The sequence below is a fragment of the Haliotis cracherodii genome, unplaced genomic scaffold, assembly GCF_022045235.1.
Source record: "Haliotis cracherodii isolate W230 unplaced genomic scaffold, xgHalCrac1.p SCAF_14, whole genome shotgun sequence".
NCBI lineage: Eukaryota > Metazoa > Mollusca > Gastropoda > Lepetellida > Haliotidae > Haliotis > Haliotis cracherodii.
Genome location: NW_027266269.1, coordinates 18379049 through 18405130, shown reverse-complemented (window position 1 = coordinate 18405130; position 26082 = coordinate 18379049). Strand labels below are relative to the sequence as shown.

Genomic DNA, 26082 nt, shown 5'->3' with positions numbered 1-26082 from the left:
ACCAAATACCATCATAAAACACCTGGTGTCAAGTACAATCATAAAACACTTGGTACCATATACCACCATAAAAGACCTGGTGTCAAGTACAATCATAAAACGCTTGGTACCATATACCACCATAAAACACCTGGTGTCAAGTACAATCATGAAACGCTTAGTACCATATACCACCATAAAACACCTGGTGTCAAGTACAATCATAAAACGCCTGGTACCATATACCACCATAAAAGACCTGGTGTCAAGTACAATCATAAAACGCTTAGTACCATATACCACCATAAAACACCTGGTGTCAAGTACAATCATGAAACGCTTGGTACCATATACCACCATAAAACACCTGGTGTCAAGTACAATCATGAAACGCTTAGTACCATATACCACCATAAAACACCTGGTGTCAAGTACAATCATGAAACGCTTAGTACCATATACCACCATAAAACACCTGGTGTCAACTACAGTTATAAAACACTTGGTACCATATACCACCATAAAACACCTGGTGTCGGGTGCAAAACTAAAACACTTGGTACCAAATACCACCATAAAACACCTGGTGTCGAGTACAATCATAAAACACTTGGTACCAAATACCACCATAAAAGACCTGGTGTCAAGTACAATCATGAAACACTTGGTACCATATACCACCATAAAACACCTGGTGTTGAGTACAATCATAAAACACTTGGTACCAAATACCATCATAAAACACCTGGTGTCGAGTACAATCATAAAACACCTGGTATCAAGTATCATCACAAAACACCTGGTGTCGAGTACAATGATAAAACACCTGGTATCAACTGCCATCTAAGAATACCTGGTATCAAGTATCATCACAAAACACCTGATATCAAGTACCATCTAAGAATACCTGGTATCAAGTATCATCACAAAACACCTGATATCAAGTACCATCTAAGAATACCTGGTATCAAGTATCATCACAAAACACCTGGTATCAACTGCCATCACAAAACACCTGGTATCAACTGCCATCTAAGAATACCTGGTATCAAGTATCATCACAAAACACCTGGTATCAAGTATCATCACAAAACACCTGGTATCAAGTATCATCACAAAACACCTGGTATCAAGTATCATCACAAAACACCTGGTATCAACTGCCATCACAAAACACCTGGTATCAAGTACCATCACAAAACACCTGGTATCAAGTACCATCACAAAACACCTGGTATCAAGTACCATCACAAGACATCTGGTATCAAGTACCATCACAAAACACATGGTATCAAGTACCATCACAAGACATCTGGTATCAAGTACCATCACAAAACACATGGTATCAAGTACCATCACAAAACACATGGTATCAAGTACCATCACAAGACATCTGGTATCAAGTACCATCACAAAACACATGGTATCAACTGCCATCACAAGACACCTGGTATCAAGTACCATCCTGGTATCAAGTACCATCACAAAACACCTGGTATCAAGTACCATCACAAAACACATGGTATCAAGTATCATCACAAAACACCTGGTATCAACTGCCATCACAAAACACCTGGTATCAAGTACCATCACAATACACCTGGTATCAAGTACCATCACAAAACACCTGGTATCAAGTACCATCACAAAACACCTGGTGTTAACTGCCATCACAAAACACCTGGTATCAAGTATCATCACAAAACACCTGGTATCAACTGCCATCACAGAACACCTGGTGTCAGGTACCATCACAAAACCCCTTTCACCGACTATCATCACAAAACACCAAGCCTGTATGTGTAATTTAAGTAGTTCAATATTAATAGGTCCTTACAATGTCTATGTTTTAGTGATTGTTTGTCCCAAGAATATAAAATAGATAACTTTAGACACAATATACTACAATTACTACTTGAAGAGCCATGCATCTTTTTTGTCAAGGGAGACAATTTGGTCATGCGACCTCAGCACATTGTTATCTCCCCTGGATCGACAACTCGTTTTCCAGTTATAAATTTCATGAAACTGCTTAGTTACAACACATGCCTGACCAATATGAACACATGAGCAAACATGTGAACAAATATACCAATAAAAGTATTAAGTTTATTTCCATTCTGATAACAACAATCTGGGGGTAACTATGAAATGTTACCTTGTTGTGGAGAAGACCCTCTCGTACTGGGCCATGCACACTGGGATCGTGTTCCGGATGACGAGAGGGTCAAACTGCTCCCTGTCAAGCTTCTGTTTCACCACCATCATCTGGTATATGCATGTGGCAGCTCTACAACACACAAAAATGAGGGTGATATCCTGCTTCCTACAGTATACGTGTTTCACCACCATCATCTGGTATATGCATGTGGCAGCTCTACAACACACAAACATGAGGGTGATATCCTGCTTCCTACAGTATACGTGTTTCACCACCATCATCTGGTATATGCATGTGGCAGCTCTACAACACACAAACATGAAGGTGATATCCTGCTTCCTACAGTATACGTGTTTCACCACCATCATCTGGTATATGCATGTGGCAGCTCTACAACACACAAACATGAAGGTGATGTCCTGCTTCCTACAGTATACGTGTTTCACCACCATCATCTGGTATATGCATGTGGCAGCTCTACAACACACAAACATGAAGGTGATATCCTGCTTCCTACAGTATACGTGTTTCACCACCATCATCTGGTATATGCATGTGGCAGCTCTACAACACACAAACATGAAGGTGATGTCCTGCTTCCTACAGTATACGTGTTTCACCACCATCATCTGGTATATGCATGTGGCAGCTCTACAACACACAAACATGAAGGTGATATCCTGCTTCCTACAGTATACGTGTTTCACCACCATCATCTGGTATATGCATGTGGCAGCTCTACAACACACAAACATGAAGGTGATATCCTTCTTCCTACAGTATACGTGTTTCACCACCATCATCTGGTATATGCATGTGGCAGCTCTACAACACACAAACATGAAGGTGATATCCTGCTTCCTACAGTATACGTGTTTCACCACCATCATCTGGTATATGCATGTGGCAGCTCTACAACACACAAACATGAAGGTGATATCCTTCTTCCTACAGTATACGTGTTTCACCACCATCATCTGGTATATGCATGTGGCAGCTCTACAACACACAAACATGAAGGTGATATCCTGCTTCCTACAGTATACGTGTTTCACCACCATCATCTGGTATATGCATGTGGCAGCTCTACAACACACAAACATGAGGGTGATATCCTGCTTCCTACAGTATACGTGTTTCACCACCATCATCTGGTATATGCATGTGGCAGCCCTATAACACACAAACATGTAGGTGATATCCTGCTTCCTACAGTATACGTGTTTCACCACCATCATCTGGTATATGCATGTGGCAGCCCTATAACACACAAACATGAAGGTGATATCCTGCTTCCTACAGTATACGTGTTTCACCACCATCATCTGGTATGTGCATGTGGCAGCTCTACAACACACAAACATGCAGGTGATATCCTGCTTCCTACAGTATACGTGTTTCACCACCATCATCTGGTATATGCATGTGGCAGCCCTATAACACACAAACATGTAGGTGATATCCTGCTTCCTACAGTATACGTGTTTCACCACCATCATCTGGTATATGCATGTGGCAGCTCTACAACACACAAACATGAAGGTGATATCCTGCTTCCTACAGTATACGTGTTTCACCACCATCATCTGGTATATGCATGTGGCAGCCCTATAACACACAAACATGTAGGTGATATCCTGCTTCCTACAGTATACGTGTTTCACCACCATCATCTGGTATATGCATGTGGCAGCTCTACAACACACAAACATGTAGGTGATATCCTGCTTCCTACTATATACGTGTTTCATCACAGCATGTGCACTCGATGTAGGAGGAAGGTGTTGTGGGTATGGGTCTGACAAAGGAAGAATCTCACTCAGGGAGAATCTGGGGTTGGAAGCAATGAGCACAGGGTTCTAGTAGCCTTAGGTGATTGAATTTTTTAAGTTGGTTTATGGAATTTTCTGTTTCTAATAATGACACTGGCAAAAACATTTAAGATTGTCTTCATGTGAACATGTCTGAATTTCCTGAACTTCTGCCCCTCAACTGTGCTCATGAGGCGTATGAATATGTCATGACTCTTATCGGTCTCCTTTGCAGAAAACACTACTCTATGTATCCATATAATGAAACCTTTTCAACAAAAACTGATTGTGATGGTTCATGTTAACACTTTTAATTTTTTTGTTTTTTATACCATTAGAATTGGCTGAATTTAAAAATATCAGAAAAGTCATTTTAATTTTATTTTTATTTGCTCCTTTCATTTTTCTCCGTAAAGGAAAAACAGATAAAATTAATGGCCTCAGAGACCTACCTCTGCACATCGAAGTGCGGCAGTTACCTGGATGTTGGCCTGTGTGTGGGTATCCAGGAGTTCTGGTCCATCACGTAGTAGTTGGAGTTGATGGGCAGTGGACTCCGACTCATCAGGTACACGTACTTCTCCCTGACACACAGCAAGGCACGCAGTAAGACACACAGCAAGACATACAGTAAGACACGCAGTCAGTGGGCTTTGGAAAACTTCGAAATTTTGATGTTAGATCAGCGTTTATTTTAGAGACATACCCCTACCCAAGCCCGGAAAATTAATTGTGAAAATGTTGACGCAATCAGTGTTTGATACTGACCAAAATTTAAAAAAACAGATAACGACCAGTCTTGATTGTCTGCTGAAACAGGTTCCATTGGATACAAAAGACAAAATAGTGATGAAAATTATATAAATGAATCATGGGAAATTGGTGAAGAGAGCAGGTGTTCGCAATATGGGTTAGCCTGTCCTACTCTACCAGCAGCACCTGCCACTCACTGAGTGTGCATAAAAAAGTAAATGTCTATTGCCTGTCACTGCATGCAGTACACCTGCCATATCACGACAGCAGGTAAACAGTGGAGTTTGGAAGATTTTGGGTCTGGCACGATCATTCATTTTGTTTCACTGAAGCTGTTCATTTTCAGAGTAAAAATATGACAAAAAGAGCTGTTATTTATTGACTTGAACTGTAAGAAAACTTAACGTGTTTTGCTGGATGTAAACCTTGTAGATCTGTTAACCTGTAAACTTGATACAGTTGTTAACATATGATCATAATCCAGGTGAACATACTTTCAGTTTGAGCCTCATAAATCCAGGGACATTTTGACCAGAGCCTAAACAGGATGTAAAACCATGATACATACCACCAATCACTGACCCAGTTCTGGGACCACCAGGACTTCAATACAAGCATCCTTTGTAACTTTGGCCCCTGTGTCTGTTCAAATACTTTGGCTTCGGCTTTGAGAGTCTGGAAGTCCTCGGAGTCCTCCCCATACAGGGGCTTGAGGGAGTCCAGCAGGTGGTCCAGGGTGTGTCTCAATGTGGGCACAGACATTCTGGGCAGGCTACGCTGGCAGCTGTACAGCAGGGGATGGCGGCCACTCACAATACGCACCATCGCACCCCAGATCAGCGTCAACACTGACTGGGACTTCGGGGGTTCATCTGCAATACACATGATTGTACTTCAGGATTACATTCCAGGATTATACTAGAGCTCAGGTGCAGAGCAAACAACATTTTGGGAGTCATCATCAGTAGGAACCAGTCTCTGCTCCGGTTCTGTCAAACCAAGACCTGGGTCCAGGCTCCCCCCATCTTCCCGAGGCAAGAGAGTTAACTGACTTTAAAAGTACAGTTTCCACCCTTGCCGAACTAGGCTGGAATTCCTGGGCTCGATCGTGGAGCCACTAGTGGCTATTCCGAGTTACGTCCTTTTTATGCCTCTCCTATTGACCAATCAGATTTAACCTCTCGTATCACTTGCATTTGCTTCAAACAAAACGGTGGCGCCCAGTCAATACAATCTGAGCGATAATCAAACGATAAAACGAGTCTAACATCGCGAAGTGCATCAAATCACGTGAGCACCTTGATTAAAAACATGAAAAGATTTAGAAAATATCTGTTTACAACGAGTGAGCGGTGCACATGCTTTGCAAATCCTGCAGTCAACCAAAATCTGCATGACACTTTACGAACCGGATTTCGATTTCGGTGTGCGATTTTGATTGGACTATGCAGAGACTCGTTAGTCCAGCCACAATGTAACACCATAATACTAGCCTAGTTCGGCAAGGGTGGAAACTGGCTTTTATAGTCAGTTAACTCACTTGCCTCGGGAAGATGGGCTCCCCCTGACTGTGGGAACAGAAAACAGCAGGAGCCAGCCTTGGTCCCAACAGGGGAACATCAACAGTGGTGGACAAGGGTGGCCGCTCTGGTTCTGTCAAACCAAGAACTGGGTCTAGGCAACAGTCCTTGGACTGTGAGTGGATCACATGCTGACACATAGCTACTACTTACACATCCATCCACGATATGACAGCAAAGCTCGGAGGGTGAAGCGACGAACATACAGCACAACGATGAAAAATCCTAGACCAACAACAACTGAACCAATCACAGACTTGATCACAACTGGACATCCTGGAAATAAAACAAGGCCATCAATTCATGACATACCTTCATTTATCTCAGTATCACGTGGCATAATGCATGATGAGAATCCCTCTCTGCAAACACCACCTCCGTGTACAGATATCTTCACCAGGCCCAGTTCCACGAGTCAATACTCCCACACTCAAACACAGAACTTGAAGCACTGATATCACATCGTGGAACAGGATTTGGCTGTATCTCTTGCAAGATCGCATTTCAAAGGGATTTCTTTCATTTGTTTATTATGTAAGGATCGCCTGGTCCAGTCACCAAAGCCTGACAACAATATCACCTAGTTTCTATTTCAACTTCAACAACTTCTGATTAATATGAGTAACACTATAAATCAACTTCATACTAGTCGATAAACAAGACAAGAGTAAGGCTAAATAATGACACTCTCTTTACCAGTGTCTAGGAATGTTTAGTCCATATATAGATTTAATCACAAGTGTCTTGAAAAAAAATCATATTGGCCTATTTTAGTTCCAAATTCGCAACAAATATGAAAGATTGGAGACAGTTGGCAGCTATGGCCTTCACATAAATCTCAACAATACACATTAACCTGCATTCTCTATTAATACAAATTTCATTTACATACAGTTACGTACATTTCACAAATGTTATTTATCAAGGCATAGGATCGTCATCAATTTTGATCTCATCGACATTCTGGCTTTATCATATTATGCCCATAACAGTCTGATCATGTATTGTTGATATCTTAAACACCTGACATCAACATTAATTTTGAATTTCTCTTTTGTTTTCCACTGTTATATGAACAAAAGAATATATTCAAGCACTCCTACGCTCACGCAGACTATTGCAATACATATCACATTGTGACTCCTAATGATACATATATTGTGTTAAACCTACATATGGATAAAAAAAGAAGTACCTGTTGGTAAACAAATCAGATCTTCCACTTTATGTAGCTGGTCTGTGATTGGACGAACAGCTTTCCAGTCAGCCAATCGGAGTGCAGTGAGAGGTGTGACCAAGGCGAAGAGGTTCCATGTAGAGGTAGGCCACATTCCATTGCGAATCAGGTTTCTGGAAAATATTTAAAAATAGCACATGAGTCAAACAAAAGATTAATAGAGGCCGACAACACGACAGTCACAGTGATTGAGTGAGTGAGTATGGTTTTACGCCGCTTTTAGCAATATTCCAGCAATATCATGGCGGGGGACACCAGAAATGGGCTTCAGACATAGTATCCGTGTCGGGAATCGAACCCGGGTCTTTGGCGTGACGAGCGAACGCTTTAACCAGTAGGCTACCCGACCGCCCCTGACAGTCACAGAGTCAGAGTCATAGAGTGACAGATTTACAGAGTCACTAACCACCGACCCATTAACCTGCCTCTTCTGATCAGCAATGGTGTGCTGGGGACCTATCTTAAAGATAGTCATTAAGTCACAATAAACGACTGTCAGACCTAGAGCAACACATGGCCTAAATTTGAACAATGGAAATTCCCTTCTGCATATATCTGCAGTACGTCTTGATTAAACATATCAAAACAAAACAATGACTGAAGACAAAATCATATTTTGCCCATGTTTTTGTTACACTATTGTAGTGGGCACCTAATGGTGGGCTACCTTAACCCAAGAGCCATACCTGGACACACATGTGAACATTACTTTCTCCATCAGTATGTTAAGTCTTCAGTTGTACATGCTATTATCTCAATAGCCCTACAGATAGATGTTATCACTATCAAACCTACAGGCTCCACTTTTTTGTCCTTTTTGTCTCAAGGAAGGTAGTTCATCTATTGAAGATGAACATCATGTATTACTTGTGTGTAAACAGTATGATACCTTAAGAAGAATGTACATTGTTAAGCACTTTAGATCAGCCTCATTACAGGTGTTTATAAGTATTATGTCATCAGATAATTATAATGTTATTCATGATACTTGTCAGTATTTACATAAAGTTTATAAACACAGAATTGCATTCTTAAAGGAAGAGTGATATTTATAGTTCATTTAAACATAATGTTCAATGTTAAACAACTGTTGTCAACATTTGAAACATGAACCACACTTTCTTGCATAAGTATTATGTCATCATATAATTATGTTATTCATGATACCAGTCAGTATTTACATAACGTTTATAAACACAGAGCTGCACTCTTAAAGGATGTGTGATAATTATAGTTCACTCAAACATACTATTTATAATGTTAAACAACTGTTGTCAACATTTGAAACATGAACCACACTTTCTTGCATAAGTATTATGTCATCATATAATTATGTTATTCATGATACCAGTCAGTATTTACATAACGTTTATAAACACAGAGCTGCACTCTTAAAGGATGTGTGATAATTATAGTTCACTCAAACATACTATTTATAATGTTAAACAACTGTTGGTAATATTTGAAACATGTACCACACTTTCTTGCAAAAGTTTTAGGTCATCAGATAATTATGTTATTCATGATACTTGTCAGTATTTACATAAAGTTTATAAACAGGGAACTGCACTCTTAAATGAAGTGATATTTATAGTTCAATGAAACATAATGTCTCAATGTTAAACAACTATTGTCAACATTTGAAACATGTACCACACTTTCTTGCATATGATTGGCATTGTACATCTGCCCGTATATTAGCCTAAGCGCAGTACATGTTAATAAAATCAAGCATGTATTATGGGCCTTTGGCCTTTATACTGTAATAAAGAATCATCATACAGAATCAAACCTACAGGCTCCACTGTACAATCAACATATAATCTGGCTCTTACAACACACGAAGAAGGCCCTAGCTATTAAGAGATACTAAAGCTGTTCCAATTTCCATATTCAATATTATTTCACCACCTACCAGACTAGCAGCATTTAATGCAAATCCAAGAAACTTCTGCTTGACACAATAACTGTTCCATTAATCCGCTTATAGCATGTGTTCCCAATATTTAATTGGAATATATTCATAAGCAATAAAAACTTCAAAAACTAATTTATTGAAGAAGGTTGCAGTCATTTTATCTGGAGTGTGTGCGGGTGATTTAATTTTAATCATTCCAGCAACATCTAAACCGGGCACTAATGCACTACCCACACTGGACCTGAAACTTTCAGCCTGACAAGCATCCTTGTAACCATTAGGCCACCTCATCACACCCAACCACATTATTCTGACACCCATTATCTCCTTATTTATTTCCTTGGTAGCAAGGTTCTGACAGGACAGGGAATAGCATTACTTTAGAGCTGATCTGTGGCCATGTGTAGATTTGGGGTATTTTATAGTCAGTATTATGCCACAGACCCCCAACATGTATTACTGGAGGTTTCCAGGACTTGCAAACAGACAAAGGTAAAATCCCTGCATAGTACTTACTCTTTTGAAGTTTGAATGAAATTACCACAAAACAAACATTCTATGGGCTGGCTATAAAAATTCAAAAACAAAGTTCCAAAAATTACAAAACAATAAATTAAACCCCTTATTACAACATTCTCATAGCAGTGAGCATGTGTGTACTATCAAGATGATTTGTTGAAAATTCAACACTCTTTCAAACATTTTGAGCAAATGCAGACATTTTGTTCAAAAGTGTGTGAAAGTTCCAGTGCTTGAGAGAAGTTGGTTCTGAGTTTGGTACAACGGTTGTAAGAAAGTATGACACAAACACAAATCTGATATTTGAGTAATCACTGAATCACACATTACATTGGTGATTGTCAACATACCAGCAACCTCCCACAAGTGTAAGCTTGGACAAATACACACATCAGTGCATATTGTGTGTGGACTGCACCAACAGTAGGAATGGTCAACACTCTCGCACTGACACCCTCCCTGTATGGCCGGTCTCTCCAGTGTTTGTTAATCCCACTATTGTTAATAAACATCAGGCCACTCCAATTTAATTACTTGTTTCTAAGATATTCCTGTCATTTTAAGTCATTTGAAAAAATTCATAACAGGAAATAATTTAGTAACATTTCACCTCAAAATTTACAGCTACTTTGACATTTTGAAAATGTGACTTCCAGTGTCAAAATCAAAACAGTACATATGGTAAGCATATGCAAAATGGCTTGAAAATCTGTGTAGCAAACAGTGCAAAAAATATTATTGAAGTGAGTCAAAACAGCATTTTAAATTAAGAATCTGTACAGCACATTTTACAATTAACAACTGCTCAAATCTGCTGAGACCATGCTTGACCTTGAAGAGAGAGGTTTTGTGTGTCTTCTAAAAGTTTGTCAGATATTCTGTTTCTCGGATTTCTTGTGGCAGATTGTTCAATACCAATCGGCCAGCATGTTGAAATGGCCTATCGCCATATGTTTTGCAGATGCTGATCTTTAGATCGGAGAGAACATGCAGGATTGTATGATAGTAGAGTTCCTGTAAGTCTGCAGGAGCCAAACTATGCATTGCCTTGTAAGCCAGAGTGAGTAGTTCAAATTGCACTTTGTTGGATTGGCAGCCAGTGCAGTTCAGTGAACATCAGAGTGATATGTTCTCACTCTGGTGTTCTTGTCAGACTTCTCCAGCTGTATTCTGAACACCCTGTAGTTTTTCTGCATCCTTCCTTGGTATGCCACAGAGGAGGGAATTACAGTGACCCCACCTAGAGATGACAGAAGCTGGGATTCACATTTTTGTAGCCTCAACATCGACAGATCTCCTGATTTATCCGATGTTGCGAATATGGTATTATGCACATTTGCTTATGGCTGCTTATCCAAGCTGTAGAGAGGATCCAAGATGATGCCCAGGTTTCTGGTAGTATGGCTGGGAGTGATCACACTCTCTACAATGCTGAAGTCAGCGAGAACAAGGTGAGGTATTGTCCTCGTTCAGTTTCAAGATGTACGTTGCCATCCATTCCCTGATGCTATCCACACAACTTATAACAGTTGCATAGACATTTCTGGTGGACAGACCACACTATATTGCAAAAGGAAGTAAACATATATAGAGCTCCCATGTAATATCAGTATTATAAAACAAGTGAATAGTTCTAGTATCTGACATAAGCCCAGAGATGTTGGGAGTTTTCAGTATTTGTTAGTACATATTCCCCCAGTACATAAGCACGGGCTTTGGTATTACACAATGTGTAACACAGCTGTGTGTTATTAAACAGGTGATTCTCGGGCAAGTAATAAAAGTAAAACATCATTTGGAGTGCTGAAACGTGCTTGCAGTTCTCATGTACTGAAAGTGTCATTACAAAACAACTCTCCTTGTCTGTGAGTGACTCTTCAACATTGTACCTATACTGAACCCATGAGAAAATTATCACCACTCAAGACATGAGACATGATACAGTGCCCCACAGACCAACATCCTGTGGTGATAGCTCACTTGTTCTACCATCATCACGACACGTGCCCTCTGTATTGTTTACTGATTGGGTGTTATCACAGCGGTCTACATACTTCAGCAGTCTTCATTGCCCAGTTATCTATAAAGATAGTAAGCATTACTAAAATGTTGTTAAGATGGCAAGCCCAATGGGGCACAAGTAAGATCGGCAGATGGCTATACAAAATTCAACCCAAGGTCCAACAAAAGCCAAACTTATACTCAAATGAAAGGAAAATTGAAATTGCTATCTCACGCCTCAGACTCGGTCACAAAAAGCACTATGACAAGGTTTGTTCATCTTGCAATCAGGCTGAAACCATTGCTCACGTGTTATTAGAATGTCAAGACCATGCCCCAGCCCGGGCTAGGTTAAAACAAGAATTGCAGTTAGATTCGCTATCTGTCATAGATCTTCTAGAGCCAAGAGATGCAATAGCGAAGGCCAAACTAACTCTATTTCTGAGAGATGGACAGCTATTCGAGCATATATAAACAGAGCAGCCAAGGATAAAAATGAAATCATATCAATATAAGAAAATAGATCATATCAATACAAAAACAGAAATTATGTGAATACCAAACTCACAATAGATATGTGTACCCTACTCGCACACAGGAGTCCCAAAGAGGGACAGGTCAGCCAATTGCTTAGGCAGAAGGGGACCTCTCAAACACTTAATGCAACAACAACTAAAATGTTCTTGACCAACACCTTCTGTCAAGGTAGCTAAATCTAGTTACAAGTCATAAGGATTTGGGAAAATGCTCTAGGATGACACTTCATTGCCCAGTTATCTAGAGTAAGGATTACTTAAATGATGCTGACCAACACCTTCTGTCCAGGTAGCCAAATCTAGTTACAAGTCATAAGGATTTGGGAAAATGCTCTTGGATGACACTACATTGCCAAGTTATCTAGAGTAGGATTACTAAGATGCTGCTGACCAACACCTGTCCAGGTAGCCAAATTTAGTTACAAGTCATAAGGATTTGGGAAAATGCTCTTGGATGACACTACATTGCCAAGTTATCTAGAGTAAGGATTACTAAGATGCTGCTGACCAACACCTTCTGTCAAGGTAGCCAAATTTAGTTACAAGTCATAAGAATTTGGGAAAATGCTCTTGGATGACACTACATTGCCCAGTTATATAGAGTAACGATTACTCAAATGATGCTGACCAACACCTGTCCAGGTAGCCAAATCTAATTACCAGTCATAAGGATTTGGGAAAATGCTCTTGGATGACACTTCATTGCCCAGTTATATAGAGTAAGGATTACTAAAATGATGTTGACCAACACCTTCTGTCCAGGTAGCCAAATCTAGTTACAAGTCATAAGGATTTGGGAAAATGCTCTTGGTGACACTACATTGCCCAGTTAACCTGATTTATAATTATTAAAATGACGCTTGACACCTTCTGTCCTGTTAACCCTAGTAAGGATCATTAGATTGTTGTTGGATACTTTCTGTCCTGTTAGCCCGAGCAGGGTTTCCCCTGATGCAGGATTCTTGCGCAGATGACTCTCAATTAAGGAAAAATGCGTCCAGAAACAAATGACTGCGTCATGACTGACATCAAGTTTGATGTTATGATCAAGTTCATGCACTGTTACTTCAGTGATGTCGTGACATTGTTTCCGTGGACTTTCAAAACCCCTCCTGCCGAATCCTTACAGTGTTGGTTGATGGAAATGGCAATGAATGCCTCCTGCCTTTTTCCTAATAACCCCAAAACTGTGTAAAACATTCAAGTTTAATTACCTTTATCATGTTTATTGAGGTTCTGTTGCATGGATTCAGTAACAAACAAATTGCCAGGCCTCACCATGTCTTTCAGAGGTATCAGGAACATACAGAAATATCTACAAGTAAGATTACAACTTACATGTAAACACTCAAGTGTTCAACCTTGAGGAAAATAAACACTTATCTAACAAACTGCCATAATCCCACAGCAAGATAATACCTACATACGTCAGCTGTGAAGGAGTGGGGTAGGAAAACGCAGGTAGGGGATTATCTACTGGGACTTATAAACCTCTTGTGACGTCATCCCATTATTCTCCAAGCTGGTTAATCTCATTGGCAGGATGTTATGATATTTTATTTACACATCCAAGGGATGTTATCTTCTAATTAACATGGTTCCCTAAATAGTTCCCTCAACTGGGATTCAAAACCTTACTTCGCATGACATGTGCTGATGATTCTCAACCTGCTACAACTTGGGACCACTGGGGCATTATAGACAGTGGGAAAATATTTTAAAGTCATACTTTGGAGTGTCATAAATAATTATTTGCAGTGAGTGATAAAATATTTTGTTTTTCTTAATAATCAAAATGTGCACAGTAGTGCCTGAATGATTCAAACATACACACATTGCTATCCATGGTTTTGAAACAATAGCACAGGGCATGTTGCACTTGTCAAATTGAGAAGGCACAGAGCGAGTCGAATTTTGTATTTAGGACAAACATCTCAACTCTCGACAAGTGCCTGCTGCTCATTGTATAATTGTTTTTCATTTCTGAAAATACGTACACAGATATTCATCTTTTCAAAGTAGTTTGAAGTGAACATGGGGGAATATATGTTGGATAAAATACTTTCTCTCAGGTTTTCACGAGGCTGAAAGTTTGAAACCTTCCTCCTCGGGATAAAATGTCGGGGTGAACATCCCTCAGCTTAATCCCTCTGATGCAGGCTTTAAATCTCAATATCTCACTTGGACATGCTTTATCTTTCACATATAGCACAGCAGTCATCAAATTGATCAGGTCTGTACCCACACAAATCACTGGCGTAAGCTACCAGTGACGATCTGGGATAAAATAGGTCTTCAGCAACCCATGCTTGATGTAAAAGCTGACTGTGCTTGTTGTTAGAGGCGACCAACAGATCGGATGGACAGACTCGCAGACTTGGTTGATGCATGTCATCGTATCCCATTTCATTCATTGGATTGTCTGGTACAGACTCAATTATTTACAGACTGACATCATATAGCTGGAATATAGCTGTGTGTGGCATTAAACAATAAACAAATGACCATACAAATACTGGCAAACTCAATACAGGTCATGTGCTGATGTAATACTGACCATTCAGAAGAAGTCTTTTAGATTGCAAAACCAAATGTGGTTGAAATGTACTTGCCCAAGTCATCATCCAGAAACCAAAATGTACCACGGAAGCTATGAAAATGACAGGATTATCAGGTTGTTTAGAAACAGGAGCTTATCAACATTTTAGCTTCTGTCACGAAGGCCTTTTATTAATTTGATCATGTTTCGGAGTAAAATAGGAAGAAATTTTGGGTAAAGACTTTTTTTTAAAATAAACTAATACCCTTTTGTTAATCTTTTATAAATCAACATTTCTCACTTAAATACATTATACTGTATAGTGATACATATACCATGTATACTGTGAAAAAGGTAACGTGATACATTCATGACTTTGAATCCTTTTCACCCCATCACTATCAGATTTGTTTTGTTTGATTAACCTTTAGCCTGCTGAATTGTTTTCAGACTTCTTGGCCCTGCCTGCTGGATTAATTTTAGCATAAGGCGATGTAAAGAGGGTGGGTGATTTCAAACAGCTGGTGCTTCATTATACAAGGGCCAATTGAAGAAATATTTTGCACATTTATTCCTGACAGAAAAATACACATTACTATGTAAAAAAATCCTGATGTTTTCAATCATACCAAGGTTAAGACCAAAACGAACACAAAATTTGTAAATTTTCGTAATCTTGCCTGAATTACGATATTGAAGGTAGTTTACGTTTCATGTTAGGAACCTTTCTAAATCGTTAAATTTGTGCTAATTGATTTCAATAATCAGATCACCGATATCTTAATTTTAACTGAGTATAAATTCGATGTTTTTTATTGGTAAGTAACAGCGCGGTGGTAAATTATGAACCATTTCTGTAAATTTATTATCAAAACGTTAAACAGAAAAAAACTAAATTTTCGAGGTCACCATGTCAGTTGCAGAAATACGAACATTCGCGTTAATCTAACATGTCACGTTATCAAATTTGCAGGAAACAATAAATGACTCATGAATATTCACCAATCCTTATTTCAAGTGTTTTGGTTGAATATTTACGATATACGAAAATACAAATACCGTGTCATGATGCTAGCAGACGTTCGAACATCAAACATGGCGCGCTTCGCCCGACCTCGTCGTAACTTATTGCTATTTTAATATCAACAAAGTTTACACTGTCTTCATGTTTATAACTTGGCGAAAGTTGACGATCTTCTCAATCGAAGATTCTTTCATTTGTCATTTTCCGTTTAATATGACGAGAGAAAAATGAAAATAAAGATCGTAAATTCTGACAGCAATATTTCAGTTTGCGCAAAGGTCACCGGATGTGATGTCACAGACAGGGGTAGTCTGCTGATAATCTTTCGAAACAAAACAATTACAGTCAATTTTGAAATATTTCGCCTGTATTATAAAGAATAAACACAAATCACTACATACTATCAGTAATCGCCACTAACATGAAATTACAAAGTGATTTTCACGATATAATTGACGTATTTTTTAATCCGTTGGACCTTGCATGCTCCCGTGACCCGGAAACACGCCACATGCAAGTTTCTCGGTATCTTTTATTTGAACTTTTGTTGATACATAAGGATCACCATTCCATGTTACGTTGAATATAAAGTGATATGATTCATGTATCTGCGATGTACATGTTGATGACTTTGTTTTCACTTTAATAATTATGTGTTTGAAGCAATAAGTCCATAGAAATCGTCGATCGGCGACGATCACACCCCACAACAGGTGCGCGATAATAGGCGTCACAAAACGTGTTTCAAAATAGCATTCATGCGATGCCGAATATGGTAGGATATACGCAGGTGGGTGATGTAAATATATATATTAAAAAATACGATATACATATTTTCAGTGTTAGTTTCTAATTAAATGTGGGATATTTAAATATTTTTTCCTTTTATAATTTAATACATTTCTCAATTCTAGATCTAGCATGATTTTACAACAATTCATGGATCATCTTAAAATTTATTCCATCAATATAGAGACCGCCATGATTGCGTATTGATGATAGATTTGTTAATGTTTAATTATATACATCTGTTCACAGCTTCTAAAATATTAAGTTATATTTAGTATCTATTTTTTCCACAATGATTATGTGTATGGATACTAAATATTGGTCAACAGGTCAATGCATCAGCACAGTGTAACTGATCAGACTTTAATTACATATTTTATTCAACAATTGTCTTCTTTCACCTGAACATAAATTATGTGAATAAGTAACTATTTGATGTCATTAAATAAGTTTAGTATTTCATAAAATAATATAGAAATAGATAAGATCCTTATATGAACCTATACATACACAACTCATATGGACATTAATCTTGTGTATGAAGTTGTTTGTTTCCAAAAAACTAATTCTTAAATATAATTGTAATATGAATACGATACATTAATTTCTTGTAACAGAACATGATATTTTTGTTTGTTTAATCACAAGAACCAGGGTGGCACTTAGCTGGTGAGTTAGCCATATATTTATAAGAGAATGTTATCTTTTGAAAAAGGAATAGGGCACATATACATACATTGACAATTCTTGCAGTTCTGTTCGGTTGGAGAAATGTACATGGAAATATCCTACCTTATGTATTTTTTCAGGGTTCTCACCAATGAAATAATGTGTAATTAGTGTGGCAGGACTTTCCAGGTTTGTTGCAGTATGCTCTCGTGTGCTTGACAGTGACACTCATGCATGTCCCCTGAAGGAACATGAACCATTGTGAAATGTGATCAACAGGTTTTCGTCTTCAGTCAATATAATGTACAAAAATTCTAAATAAATGCAGATCATCACCAGCTTTGGATCTGACATCCTTAATCATTTTGATGGGTTTCTGAATATACAGTCAGTATAGGTCCTTATGTTCTTTGTGTCTCAGCCTTCTGGGTGGAATGAAAAGAAATGTCCCTGTATACATGATTACCTTTGTCAGATGTATTTTGTCCTGTCAGCCTCACCCCCTGACTTTATGTCACCTTATGTGGTTAATTTTCGCATACATGTACTGCTGCAAACCTGTTTTTCCCTTGTATATGCAATCACAGTATCAAACTTAATCAGCTGGTGTGTCACTAGTTCCTCAGTTGGTGTGTATAAAAGTGCCCTTGCCATCATGAAACAAGAAATGCCAAAAACAAAAGCATTTGCAATAACAAAAAATCCACATTTGTCCTTTCTTGAATAATCTTAGGATTAGTGCTTCAAATTTTTTGTGTCATAAATTAATTATTAAATTTCCTAAGGATTTTTCTTTGATGGACCAATATCAAACCATCTGACAAGTTAGACTGAATTATTACTTTAAAAGCCCTCATTTCTGAGGTGTCCATATTTTTTTTCTACTTTTAGGACAAAACATGAGCCGTCTACCTGAGCTTGGTTACGTAAACAAATACTTGTTTAAAATGTGAAATGGAATTCCACTGATTAGATATCTTTTTTATCTCATTGTTCTATGAAATCCATTTGAAATGTGCTTTTTTGTACGTAAAATGTCTTGAGAGCTTGTACCCAAACAGGTATGTGCTTTTGTGCCCAGAATATTTTTGTATTACAGTTTTGTAGTTTCAAACTTACACATTGCTTTTTATATGAAAAAAGTTAATTTATTATCACTTTTCTGTCAAAACGCTAGATCTACAATTACCTTACGGTTTACCAATTTACTGGCCTCTTCTCTAGTGACAAGAATTTATTACTTTCCTATCACAATCAGTCAATTTGAGTTGTGCCAATGTGGACTGACTACACTCAAGGACCACGTACATTTAGGTTAGTCATATTATTGATGAAATGTTTTACCATAATGTTCAGCTCATTGTTTGCAATAAACATGAAAAAATAAATATGATCAAAAAGATTTAGTTTAGTTTTTTGGGTACAAAATCATCAAGTGCTTTGGGTACAATTTTGTTTTGGGTACAAAATCACATAGGCCCTACATTTATCCAGTCGACGTGAGTACCTACTTCCATCCGTTCTGAAGATTGGGGAGGGGGAGTAAACGTTCTAAAAACAATCCTTAATATTCTAAATTGTCCTTCTTGCAATGACAGAACAATAACAATCTTCTGTTGTTATTATTATGGCATATTAATATGTTAAATCGCTCTCCGCTGTCGTCGTTTTCAGAAAATAATTTTAAAATCATCGAGCGCGGAATCCTTTACGGTTTCGGATTTAGACTTACAAATTTGATGTTACGCATCGGCGGCAATCACGTATAAATATGAAACAAATAGGAGTGAAGACTGCTATCCAGATCAATAAATAGTAAACAAATGTCGAAAAAAAGTAAACTATGTATTTTCTTTTGAATTTGAATCTATTTCGGAATTTGTTTTATGATCGCTTACCAACTTTTGCATATTTTGCTTCAATGTGTCATGCGGTACGTGCTTCCGGTTTCAGAAATAATAGGTAAAATTGCAAGTATTTCGATTATTTTCCGTAAACTGCATTATATTGCTATTGCATGATTTACCTAGAATGTATAACAGTTCAGATTTTGCGTATCATCCAATATTTGTCATTATTTGCAGTGTTTGTTGACTTAATTCAACTACACAAATCGCGAGTTAGGCCACGCCCAAACGTATCACCGACGTTTGTCGGCTTGTTGATGTGTCCGAAAGTTTATCAAACGAAATCATTTGAAAACTCTATAAAAATGATATTTTTTTACGCAGATTTATACATTCGTGTCAATAATTCTAGAAAATGAAGTTAGATGTAACAAAATTATTATAATAGTCTTACGGGATCATTATGCATGTGGAGTTGTTTGTTTACCGCCGTTGCCATGATCGCACAAGTTTCATCCAATCGATGATGTTACGATTCAGATTGTTTTTGTTTATAATTAATTACTTCGAAAATTGCTAATTTTTAGAAATTAAGGAACTTGAGTGTGTTCCTTTCGTCGGCAAACAATAAATTATGATCGATTGTGAAAAATCATAACATTATAAAGAAAATGTCGGACTGCATGCCGATCAGCGTGAGGTGCCAAAAGTCAACAATGGCCGTTTGTGGTAGTTGTGTGCCGCGAAGTTTGGCTGAAACTTTTTAAACTCGCGATATTTTCTTTTTGAGGTAAATACACTACTGAAAGCTTTGATATTGAGCAAGCTGAGCATTTATGCATGCCATACGTAATTTAAATGTAACGCAAAGCCTTCTTGGTAAATAGATATGGCGAGTTTTGTTTGTGGGTGTCCTTATGCTATTCGCCTGTCGAACTGGTTCGACAGTAGCAACACTGGTAGTGACAAACTCTGTCGAACTGGTTCGACAGTAGCATTGAGAGCTTTAAAGCAGTATTCATATTCCCGCTATGTGACAGTGGCCTGTAAATAACCCAGTCTGGGCCAGATAATAGAGTGATTGATATTGTGAGCAACCATCTAAGCTGTTGTGGTATGAAGACACAGTACCATGGGGGTACATTATGACCAATGATCATTGCCTTTGGAGTAGTAGACACACAATCAACAAAGGCAGGGAGCCTGACCAGCCCGTCCATTATAGTTGCCTCCGACCAGCTGAGGATGCTGGGTACCCGCTTTGACCTGGAATCCCGACAGGGGTGTTACTATTAGTATGATCATTGCTGTTGTTCCAAATAACATGATTAATTAATTTCATCAAGGTTTCATATGTTCAATTGCCAAACAAGGTCTCGATAATGAATGCTATGATCTTTAATAACAGTTCATTAAAATGTTTGTTTGTTTGTTTGCTTGTTGTTTAACGCTGTACTCAGCAATATTCGAGCATTATGACAGCAGTCTGTAAATAATCAAGTCTGGACCAGATGATCTAGTGATTGATGTCATAAGCATCGATAGCCGCAACTGGGATACGATGACATGCATCAACCAAGTCAGCGAGTCTGACCACCCGATCCCCTTAGTCGTTGGCAAGCATAGTCGCCTTTACGGCAAGCATTGTGAGTTGAGTTGAGTTGAGTTGAGTTGAGGTGAGGTGAGGTGAGGTGAGGTGAGGTGAGGTGAGGTGAGGTGAGGTGAGGTGAGGTGAGGTTTAATACTGTGTCCAAGATTATTACACTTATATAGCAACGTGCATTGCACATGTGTGTGTGGCTTCTTGTACTAGTCCGGACAAATGCCAGGTTATAGTGGTAGGTCACTGGGATACCATGCCTCAGTTTAACATGATTACCCTACTTAGGCACAGTATACCGACTCCGAGCCGACCAGTCCTTGTTTTAGACCCATAATGCAGAGCACCAGTCAGGGTAACAACAAGTACCATCTATTAACATCTTTTGGTATGACGTTGCTGGGAATCAAATGTACAGTGTGCGTGTGGGTGTGCTTGCAAGCCATCTTTTTAATAGACAGGATGGCCAAATACCTGCCACACTCACAAAAAAAACTGTGCGATTGTGATCGATACTTGTATCGAGAAGTAAAACTATGTATGTATGTATGTATGTATGTATGTATGTATGTATGTATGTATGTATGTATGTATGTATGTATGTATGTATGTATGTATGTATGTTTGTATGTATGTATGTATGTAGGTCTTAATCCTGTTCATTTACATAAATTGTTATTGACATTTTGAGGCCATTCAGAAGTGTTGGAAACTCTTATCAATAACAACACATAGTTATTTTTATCACAGCTATCAGTCAGCTGCAGACACTTTCAGACACTGATAACCGAAATCCACAGGGGGCACCTGGACTTTGCCCCCAACATTGTACTCTCTACAGCTGTTCATTCACCAGAACATGGTTTCAAATTCCTGGCCCACTATTCAAGGGCAGATTAAGTAGTGTACGTAATAACGTGCCCCATTTTCTTGTAAATGTGATAAAATATGTCATTCTGACTTAGGACACAATAAATTATTTATTAGATTTTCATCCCAATGCGTAAATGTGTCAAAAAATGTGCATTTTTATATTTATTATTTTTTTACATTAACTCTGAAAGGATAGCAAATCGATTGAATCATGAATGTTAGTCAGAGTAGGTCTATGTGGGTATATTTCATTGAATAAAGAAAGATTGGTTTGTTTGTTTAATGCCACACTCAGCAATATTCCAGCTGCATGACAGCGGTATGTAAATAATCAAGTCTGAACCTGACAATCCCGTGATTGATATCATGGACATCGATCCACCCAATTGGGATACAATGACATGCATCAACCAAGTAAGCGAGCCTGACCACCGGATCCTGTTAATCGCATCTTATGACAAGTATAGTGGCTATTTACATCAAGCATGGGTTCCTGAAGACCTATTCTAACCTGGATCTTCACGGATCATATAAAGAAAGAAGGGGACACACATAGCAATTAGTTTGTGGGTACTTTCAGACAATAATATCAGGAGAGGCGGGTGGGGATGAAAATCAAATAATTAATTTTGTATGGCCACATCCCAGCTAGGAGGAAGCAGGTAAACAACACTCCAGTCCAGTGCATGAGTCTTGTCAAGTAAAGCAACAAAAGTCCTTTGTGCATGTTGGAAACTAACACAAGTTTACTGTCCATGGTTAGCTGCAGTCCGTGCCTAAATCTTTGAGTCTTCCAGCCCCAACCATCTCGTGATATCATTTTCAGTAGATATTACTGTTATTGTCATAGAGCTGGAATATTTGTGGCGTTAAACAACACACAAACAACAAAAACTACTTGTATAGCTTACCAGGCCAAAAGACATTTTACTAGACTCAAGCCATGGAGTTAGAAGCTAAAGTCACAGACTGTAGTTGTCAGAACTAGTTGTAATCCTGATGACAATTAACTGTCTTTAATGTTATCGTGAGCGTTTAGCAGAAATTTGTCATGTTTCTTGTTTGTGAGAAATACAGTGCAAATACTGCATTAAATAAATCACAAATCACAACATATATTATATTCAGTGAACATCATACTTGCTATTTCACCGCAGTGAACATAACTATTTAATGGAACTATTGTCATACAAGAGGTACATTCATGCAAATTGTCACCCTTTATCATAAGCGCCTGGCCCGTACACAAACTGTTGACTTCTTTTTTATGTCAGTTCCACACTAACAAGACAAAACAATGAAAGATGATAATTTGAAGAGTTGATATCGCTTCTTGCCGTTTGTTATTCTTGGGAAATGTTTTTGTTATAAACTGTATATAGTTCATGTAACTCGTCAATCAAGATTGGTCGTTTCACAAGGCGCCATTTTCGTTACTTGACCAGTGTGTATTCCTTCGCTTCCAACAGCGGTCTCGTAACTTTCAAGAATGTTTTAAAGGTGATGTTGTATATAATCATATAAAAATGTATGATAAAGAATTTTAGTGACCTCAAATATGTTTTATTCCTTTTATTCGTATTTAAGAGTTTGCTAACTCGGAACTACATTTTAAGCAGAAATTCCAAGCGGTGGTGAATGACCATTCGTGTCAGGTAGGGAGAATTTACGTTTCAAGGTTGTACATTTGTAATGACACTCGATGAGAGAAACATGATATTTCACTTGACAATTTAGAAAACAGAAGGAATGTCACAGTCAGCAAGCTCTGCCCTTAGTCTTGCAGCAAATGTGAGTAAAAAATCCCAAGTTGGAAAGAAACATTTCCCAGTTCATGCTGTTATTGTTATAACCAATATCACGGCAGGCGATACCAGAAATCCTTGTGGCCTGGCAACTCTAAAGATTACCAGTTCCCCCTAATTTTTGCCAGTCCCAACTTTCAACAAATAAAAAAACATATGAAAATTATTTGGTTTAAATTCTTTCAACATAATGTTCAGTGCAAAGATGTCATCTCTAAAGTAACGTAGTCTTTAGATCTATACGTCATTAACACAAACTTTCTCTCTCTTTTTTTAATATTTCGAGATGAAGTCACTACAAATGGATATTTAACCTAGAAATAGACAAGGGGAAACCCTGATGGTAACAGACAAACTGACTTTGTTCGAAAAATGTACTTAAATGAATATCACCGATGTTTTGTTCAACAACAAAGATTTATAAGGCACTTTATTTGCCAGTCCACAGGGACTGGCAGTCACAAGAATTACCAGTCCAAGCCTAATTTTACTGGTACAAAACTAGTAATTACCAGTAAACGGTAGCGCTGTAACATGGAGAATCAAACCTGGGTCTTTGGCATAATGAGTGAACCCTTGAACCACTTGGCTACTCCGCCGCCCCGACCAATATAGAGAAAGAGGCTTTAATGCACAGTTCAACATTATTGCATAGAATACAATGTTAAAAATTCAATGTTACAGTACCTCTGAATTTAGGAAAATAATAACTTAATAAAATATATCCCAATTTTGAACAAAATAACAGTTGTTCCAAATTTGCCTGCCAAGGGCACTTCATTTGGAATCCCAGCTAGCTCCATTGTATCTATTGTTGGAGACATGATGCATGTGATTTGACCTTTGTGTGTGATGTCATCAACTGTGTCAGCAGGCATCACATGCATCACCAGTGTACGCTATCATTACTAAACCTTTGAGCAAGTCACAGCTAGAGGTGTTTTTCTTTCATACCACACACTGGGCACACATGACTTCTGCTAATGGAAACTATTTTGTCCGCCTTAACAGCTTCACTCTGATCAGTGTTCAAAATGAATCTTGTGCACCCAGCATATGTGATCTCCTTGTCCTTATATGAGTGTCAGTGAAAAGATGATGTACAAATGGGAAATCACTAAAGGCAAATATTTTGTGGGTCTCTAGAATAAGGTCCCTTTTACTTTCGCTCATAGTATATTTCGGGGGGGGGGGGGGTCGTGGTTAGGATTGTTGGTACATATCTAACTGGAACAAAACAATTCCCGGTTGGTATTTCAGGTTAGAATAGGTCCCAGCAACCTATGCTGGTTATAAGAGACGACCAAATTGGATTGGGTGGTCAGGCACAATGACTTGGTTGATAGTGTCTCGGAGTACCCCAACATCAATGATCGTTGCTCACAATTTTGATCACTGGAATGTCTGTGACAGATTTGATTATTACCGGGCCGATGTCATAATGCTGGCATATTGCTGAGTGTGGCGTTAAACTACAACAAACAAAATAACCAGACAACCCCAAAATACATCCCAACCATAAACCTTTTACACAATATTAAAACTAAAATCTTGTTCTGGCTCCACATCATTTAAGATAGTTTCCATTCCAAAATTTCACATCATGGTGCCGCCTGTTTGGACTAGCAGCAATTCTGTTAATAACAAAATTTTGTGATAAAGACCACAGAAACATAATCTCTACTTCTTAATATTGTATTCAATTAGTACAACTGTAACTGTAGATTGGAGAGGTTGGGAAAAAGATAAAATTTAATTTCGACTATTGCATGTCTTGCCAACATGATTGTTTTCGTATTAGGCTAGTATGTGGCCTAGCCTAATGCATGTTTATTGTATTCAGCTGCAAAAGACTTCATTGTCCCCCTGAATTTAGTATAGTTCGACATTTGGACTTTTTTTTGTGACTTCAGAATTATGCTCACAAAGAAAATCCACACTACATAGTCATTTATCAATCCTTACGATCACAATCATACTTAATGCCAATATACCCATGATGGTATATCAACATCTAAACCCATACCATCAACAGACACATACAAATACGTCCTATGGTCTCCATATTCCAGTGTAACCGGAGACACAAACTAAACTATATCGGCGAACATACGAACATCTGCTACAAGATGTGAAATTGACACCTGTCAGTCACATCTCCAAATCACAGGGGTTTTGTCATGATTGAAAAAATTAATTTCTAAGAAATGTTGGGAGTTAGAATCTTACCGTGTTCTAAAGAAGCGTCTAAGGAGCCCCCGTCGCCATGCATCTAAAACGTCTGGTGCTGTGGTCTTATCTTCCTCAAATTTACTGACTCTTGGTTCGGACACTGCGCTTCTGGCCTCGGCCATTGTGATCTGAGGGGAGCGATCAGCGTTCAGCTGTCAAACGCTGCAAATTGTCAACACTACCAACATGTGGACTTTGCTCGCATACTA

General features: G+C 38.3%; 1 protein-coding gene across 1 annotated transcript in view; it reads right to left on the bottom strand.

Annotated features, from left to right (window-relative positions):
* Positions 1-26082, bottom strand: part of LOC139461052 (carnitine O-palmitoyltransferase 1, liver isoform-like) — a 42048-nt gene extending 15966 nt beyond the window's left edge. Inside the window, exons 1-6 of the mRNA XM_071242565.1 lie at positions 25871-26082; positions 7480-7634; positions 6438-6560; positions 5273-5576; positions 4431-4535; positions 2138-2269 (exon numbers count right to left, since the gene is read on the bottom strand). Coding sequence (XP_071098666.1) covers positions 2138-2269; positions 4431-4535; positions 5273-5576; positions 6438-6560; positions 7480-7634; positions 25871-25995 — 944 coding nt within the window. The 5' untranslated portion in view covers positions 25996-26082. The remainder of the gene's footprint in view (positions 1-2137; positions 2270-4430; positions 4536-5272; positions 5577-6437; positions 6561-7479; positions 7635-25870) is intronic.